Source organism: Leiobunum rupestre, chromosome 6, assembly GCF_980474605.1.
Source record: "Leiobunum rupestre chromosome 6, qqLeiRupe1.1.hap1, whole genome shotgun sequence".
Classification (NCBI taxonomy): domain Eukaryota; kingdom Metazoa; phylum Arthropoda; class Arachnida; order Opiliones; family Sclerosomatidae; genus Leiobunum; species Leiobunum rupestre.
In genome coordinates, this window is record NC_143389.1 from 1505747 (window position 1) to 1512961 (window position 7215).

The 7215-nt window shown below is 34.5% G+C and overlaps 1 protein-coding gene and 1 long non-coding RNA gene across 2 annotated transcripts; both read right to left on the bottom strand.

Annotated features, from left to right (window-relative positions):
• Positions 1 to 1573: 1573 nt before the first annotated feature.
• LOC149937645 (zinc finger BED domain-containing protein 5-like) lies at positions 1574 to 2155 on the bottom strand. Its single transcript, XM_090177721.1, has one exon. It carries the CDS (start codon positions 2153 to 2155, stop codon positions 1574 to 1576), a length of 582 nt encoding a protein of 193 aa, XP_090033847.1.
• A 2969-nt stretch (positions 2156 to 5124) lies between these two features.
• Positions 5125 to 5742, bottom strand: LOC149937646 (uncharacterized). The gene is made up of 3 exons (XR_016481416.1): positions 5643 to 5742; positions 5519 to 5572; positions 5125 to 5365 (listed from the first exon to the last, which is right to left on the bottom strand). It is a non-coding gene; the product is annotated as an uncharacterized LOC149937646 (long non-coding RNA).
• Between the last annotated feature and the right edge of the window lie 1473 nt (positions 5743 to 7215).

The window sequence follows — 7215 nt, forward strand, 5'->3', positions numbered from 1 at the left end:
TGACCGAAGATTTTCTTTGTTAAATAAGCTTTATCTTTCAATAGCAAATCACGGACCGCATGCGAGAAGTCAAACTAAAAAGTTTGAAGGGATTCATTAAAAAAAAAATTGAAGACAAATATATATTAATTTCTTTTTTTAATCGATCCTAAAATTAACAGAAAAGCTTTGACTTTTAGTGAAAATATCACATTTGACTAGTTGAATTTTTTTGGTATCTTTAGCGGTAATCCTAATGGCGGCCTTGGAAAAGCAGAATACGCGTGGGCGGTACTCTAAATAAGCGGTTCCCAATTTTTTTTCCTATGGAACCCTAAATTATCCATCTAAGTCTGGCGGAACCCCAACTAATTTTTTTATTTATCTTAAAAGCGAGGGCCGGACATTCAGAAAAATCCCGTACCCTCAGCGGAAAATCCATAGGAAAATCAAAAATCCGCGAAAAATCCGGCAAAGATTTTCGATTTGTTACAAATCCACATAATACTCGGGAAAATGCACAAAATCCAGGAGAAAAATCCACAAACTCCAGGAGAAAAATCCACAAATCCACAAAAATTCTTCAAATCATTTTGGATTTTTAAAAGCTCTGGAGTTTCACAAATCCACAAAATACTCGGGAAAATGCACAAAATCCAGGAGAAAAATCCACAAACTCCAGGAGAAAAATCCACAAATCCACAAAAATTCTTCAAATCATTTTGGATTTTTAAAAGCTCTGGAGTTTCACAAATCCACAAAATCCACGGGAAAATCCAAAAAAATTCACCGAATCCAAAAGAAAAATCCACAAATCACAAAATTAAAGAAAAAAGCCACAAAATTAAAGAGCAAAATTCACAAATCCAGTAAAAAATCAACGAATCCACAAAATCCAACAGCAAAATCCTCAATTCAGCGAAAATCCAAAAATCCAGTACAAAATCCCCAAATCCAGTGAAAAGTCCACTGGATTTGCAAAACCCGTACGTTGTTTAATGAATGTCCGACCCCTCGCTTAAAAGACATTATTGTTGAAAAGAAAAGGCTATAATTTAAAATTGAAATACATATTTAATGAGAGGAATGAAATTTTTTAACAGTTTTATTCACAATAACACTGAAATTCGGTTTAAAGTCCGACAGTTGAATCCGAAGGTTTGGAGCGGCATCCAATATACTTCTGAATTTGTTTCTTTGTGTACGCGTACGCTGAAAAGCCAGTTTCGCAACGGTAAGTTGTTGCAAAGGGAAGCAAAACCATAATGGCCTTCTCAACGACTACAGGATATTCATCCTTAAGTCCAATCCAAAATTCATTCAAATTTGAATCAGTTGATTCAAACTTGTTTCTTAAAGAAGATGAAGACTTAATATCGATCAAATTATCATACTCCAAAACAGTGAGCATTTATGGTTTGGTCTGGTTGGCGAATGGATTCTGTACCCAGCCGATGTCCCGAAACTCCTTTGGAAAATATTATTTCGAGGATTTTTTAAGGTGCAATAAATGCTCACTTATATTTTTTTACACGTCTGAGGTTATCCGCAACTCATTTTCTTCGAGAAATGCTTTTAGAAGTGGAAAACATTCTTAACCTCTTTGTTCAACGCATGTTATCCAGAAGCTTAATTTGTTTTCCAGCGCAGATATTTTGTCTCTCACTATAAAAGTGGTTGTAGTTTTTCCCTGTAAGGACCTGGTGACTGCGTTGAGCTTATCGAATATGCTGGACAAATAAGCCAATTTCATAAGCCATTGCTCGTCGTGCAAAACATGACTTGCGCACGTAGAATTTGGTTGTCCCGTGAAATAAACCTTAAGCTCGTCGCGCAATTCAAATAGCCTTGGTAAAACTTTTCCTCTGGAAAGCCATCTTACTTCCGTGTGTAGAAGAAGAGATTTATGCTGACTGCCAATATCGTCACACGCCTTTTTAAAAAGCCGCGATTGGAGTGGGCGTGACTTGACATAATTGACAATTTGTACGGCTTGATCAAGTACTTTCGTTAAGTCAGATGGCATTTTCTTCGCGACAAGGGCATGGCGATGCAAAATGCAATGACTACTGGAACATTTTGGGGCAACATTTTTTATTCTCGATATGGTTCCTTTGGTTTTCCCTATCATAGCTGCAGCCGCCTCGCTGCATACGTCAATATGATTTTTATTCATGTAACTATCAATGATTTTAAAAACTTCTTCTCCAGTTGTATTGGTCCCCAAAGGTGCGCAGAGAAACAAATCTTTTTCAATGGATCCTCCAAATCAATTCATCTTCAATGTGGTCTGAAATCTTATGGATCCGATCAGATATAGTGTTGTTGGAACATTGGACAGCTGCAACTTTCTTTACTGCGTCTTCTCCGAGTACGCAGCTAACTATTTCTGACATACACGGTTTAATTAAATTATCTGCAATCGTGTGTGGTTTCCCGGCTCGAGCAATCCTGTAACTTAACAAAAATGATGCTTCTGTTACGTTTTCATTGTCGGTTTTCGCGTATCGGTGTAAGACAGCCAGACCGGCTTGATGTGCTTCATTGTGTCTTTCAAAAAAACTAATATTCTTGTCTTTCAGGTGCGGGTGGTCGGTTTCAAGATGTTGTTTAAGCTTTGCAGGTGCCAGAGAGCTATTTAACATAATGACACATAGTCCATCCGGATTATCCGCAATTCCTACAGGAATAAATCCGAAAGACAGGTACGATTCGTCGTATTTCCTCTTTCTTGAAGAAATTCGCTCTTGAAATTCCACACTTTTGTAAGTTGATGTCACTGTTTTTTTTCGCGTATCCCCAGCACAAAAGTTTTCAGTATTTAAGCCCTGAAGTAAATAATCAAAAATTTATAAAATAATAAAACACTAAATAAACAACAGAACGTATGTAAATTTATGACATTGTTGTTTCTAACATACTTTAAACATATATAAGTACACTCTGTGCAAAAGGTCTTCAGCCGTTGCGATTTTTGCACTTATTTTCAAATATCTCAAAAACTATGGTGATAGTAAGCTGAAACCAACTTTATTTTTAATATTTAAAAAATTTCTTTCCTACCTAATTCTTGATTCACGTGAAGCAGTTTTTTATCCGCCGGAAACACCAAATATAATTTTGACTCCTTTTTTTAAAAAATTATGTTATGCCGCTGAAACCTGCATTTGCGGATTCAGAAAGACCGATTAATATTTATACAGAGTTAATTTTATCCGACTACGTCGAACGGTTGTCAAGATACTACCTTTCAAGAATTTGGGTCGCATTCGGAAAGTTCCAATTGGCGTTTTTGGCAGATAAGTATCTGCTTCACGTGAATCAAGAAATAGGTTAGAAAGATTTTTTTGTAAATAATAAAAATAACTTGGTTTCAACTTTCTATCATTCATAGTTTTTGAGATATCTGGAAATAAGTGCAAAAATCGCAACACCTGAAGACTTTTTGAATAGAGTGTACTTAACAGTAAACAATGCAAGGTAAGTATGATTTTCTTACCGAACAAACAGCAACAGCATCTTCACAAAAATTTTCGTTAGACTCCCCTCCCGGTGAAGGTGATACAATATCAATAACTTGGTTAGTAGAGTTCGAACTACTTTTGCTACTTGCAAGCTGTCCCGTTATTAGCCAATTATCCATTAAAACTGAAAAACACCCGATTACTACTACAAATTAGTTCATATAACAGGATACACGGCGGTACCGTATGCGTGTTTGGTCAATCATTATGTAGTATTGGCCAAAACACTTATACCTAACCGTCGTGCATCCGGCTTTATGAAATAATTTTGAAGCAATTTAACAATGTAAATCGAGGGGTCGGACATTTACCAAAATCCCGTACACTTTGTCTAAAATCGCAAATTTTTTCACTCTCTCTCCATTGTAAATTAACACTAAAATCCTGAAAACACTTCAAAAAGTAATGATAAAATCGCCAAAATCTCTACGAAATCCTGTACAAAATCCGACTCCTCGATGTAAGTTAAAGTGAAGTAGAGCGGAACTCGTAACAAGTGAAACTAACAAATTGCACATGTGATAAAGTTATTTAACAAATTGCACATGTGATAAAGTTATTTTAAGATAGTAAAATTGTTTGCGCGTCTTTGAATTTTATAAAAATGTAGAAAGAATTACTAAAAAGGTTATAAAATTACACCAGAGCTTACGAAGAAACAGAATTAGCAATAGTTAAAACGGATTATATATAACGGTATATTAGTATTACCTAAAAACATAATTTTGTCTTGTGTGTTCGTGCACCCTACTACATCATAAAATATGGAACGGTTCAAGAAAACGATAGTTTCAGTTGGACTTTACGTAAGATTTTAGATTAAAAATGTTATTTCAGGATTAATAAACTTGGTTAACAAGTTATTACATCAATGTCATCATACGAAATAATGAACGGTTACTTATGTATACCCCTGTAGCACAAAACAGTCGGGCCGATGTCGACTAGGCAGAGTCGCATAGTCGGTTAAGTGTCGAGCTGTCAACTCCGATTCAAGGTCGGGAGTCTCCTGGAAAAACAGTCGAAATGTCCTACCTGAATTGCAGTTGGACGACTGTTTATAGTGTGCTTTTTGCCGACCGCCGAAAGTGTGGCCTGCCGACATCCTTATGTCTAGTTAATTACCTAAAAATAGTCATATTAACCGACACCTTTTTGTTGGCCTATTCAGAGTCGGTCATTATAACTTTCCCCCCCTCTTCTCCATGCAATACCAATTCAAGAATGATACAGAATTTTTATACTAAAAAGTTGTTTATTTTTGTAATAAAATGTTTTGAAAAAATTTAATTATACTCTATTTGAAGTATTTATTTATCTGAAACTTCAGGTAGTGAAGTCTGGAAACAGTTACCAAACATTTCTGCAATTTTCCAAAGTTGACAGTTTTTTTCCAGACTACCTGGTTTAAGCCCTAAAATAGGGTAAGCTGAGAAGAAATAATTCACTTTGATTTTATTTTAAATTGTAGAAATATATACCTTTGGTAAATTATTGATATATCTAAGTCAATATTTTTGGGTGACAAATGGAATATAAATTATAACTTGTTTCCCATTTTTATACTCATTTTTACAATTAACTAAAACATTATCACAATTACACAAGGTATGATTGTGTTTACAACTTGTTATAAAAATATGTTGAAAGATTATTTCTGATTAATTTATCAGATATACATTGAAAAAATCTTAAGGTTTTTTGAACAGTATGACTAGTGAGTATCAAACAAATATATTAAACAGTTTTTTTAAAGTCTCTCCGCTCTTCATCCGTCTCGGTCCATTTTGTCTATCACTGTCATGGAACTGGCAAGGGCCAGCTTGACACTCATTAGCATTCGTTCCAACCGCAATATTATCCTGCAAAGCATTATTGATAAACTCATTTGTTATTCTTCTTTTTTGTCTAGAGAAAATGTCATCTATAGCCTTGTAAGCCTTTCGCTTTCCCGCCATAACTAAGCCTTAGCTAACGTAAAACTACTTAAATTTTATAATTTTAATAAAAATTACCCTTCTTTTTCTTCCTTTCAAGTTTCCTTCCGGCTAGGTAGCGGTTTATGACAACTAAAATCACGGAAACTTTAAGAATTCTACTTTATATACGACAAACCACAATAAATTATCAAACACTAACCAAAATGAATCCCATCCGCCGATCCGAACATGCACTTCTGTTTTTGGTTACGATAAAAATCATGACTTAGCGTCACTGTAGGTGGCATGGTTGTCGCAATTTTTTTTTAATTTAAACGGTTTAAATAAAAAGAAATTATTATTATTATCATAAATACTTAACACATTTTTTAAGTTTCATATGAAGTTAAATGCATTTAAGACTACCGTTCAAAATATTTTATTTAGATGACTCTGCATGATTTCCGGGAAAATTTAAATGGGTATTTTTGCCGGCTAAAAAATGGATAGTCGAATCACTAGTATATTGGAAGTTGTACTATATAAAAAAACGGACGTCATAAACTACGTAACCGACTCAAGGCCGACTGCATTTCTTGAACAATTTGAAACAGTCGGTTTTGCCGACTTAATTTCGGAATCTTTCTAAAAATTAAATAATCGTTAATTTTCCGACTCTAATCAGTATTCTGTTTCGAAGTACTTTTAATAGTCGCAATCTCGACTACATTTTTCAAAAAAAAATCATATCGTCGGCTAAGAGTCGAAATGCCGACTGCGACTCCAAAACGACTGTTCGACCCCTAACCGACTCGTTTTCGGAGGCATTGTGCTACAGGGGTAAGGTTATTAAAAGGCAAATAAAAACCACTTAATAGAGTGCGAAACTAGTCGTCGATTTTAATTGTTTTTAATTAAAATATTTATTACGTAAATTAGGTGGTTTTTATTTGTCTTTTAATTAATGCCATCATCAGTAAATTTCATAAAGCAATAAAAAAACTGAAAATTAAAAAAAAACTTACACACAGCTTAAAAGTCAGTTTCAATTGAGAGATCCAACTATCCGTATAATCTGTTTCCGTTAATCTAACAAGTCGGCCCAGGCCGTAATATTAGTTCCACATCAGTGTATTCGAGTGGTCAAAGCCATACACCTTTAGTAGACACAGGTAGGCAAACTAATACAAAGCTTTTGAGGCTTTGTGATTTCTTATCGTTGGATATATAAATTACCACCCTAAGTGAAAGGGTGGATGCCGCCCACCATTAGGAGACCCGGGTGGGAAAACTAATATAAAAACTGTTGAGCCCATGTGATTTCCTATAGTTAGATATACTATTTACCATCCTATGTTAACGAGTGGCCACCGCCCACCCTCAGGATACACGGGTGGGCAAACCAATGCATAAGCTGTTGAGGTCATTTTTTTCCTATCGTTAGATAGACGTAAAGTATCAAAGATGAAATAGGTAAGCAAAACACGACAAACATAATTTTTTTAAATTATTGAAATTAGTGGACAAATGATTTAAAGAAATTCTTAAACTGGGATTCAAATATGTTTATTTTAGGAAATTTATATCAAACATTTAGGTATGGTTCAAACACCAAAATTCCTATTATTGCACAAATTAAAAAAAAGATACCCTTGAATGTAATTAAGCTTAAGTCCGGCTGCTTTGGATTTTTTGGTCTCCCATATTCTAAGAACATAAATACCTTCTTGATTAATGCATATTGGTTTTGACTTAACTTGCAAGGTAATTTGACAAAAAACTATATTTTAAAT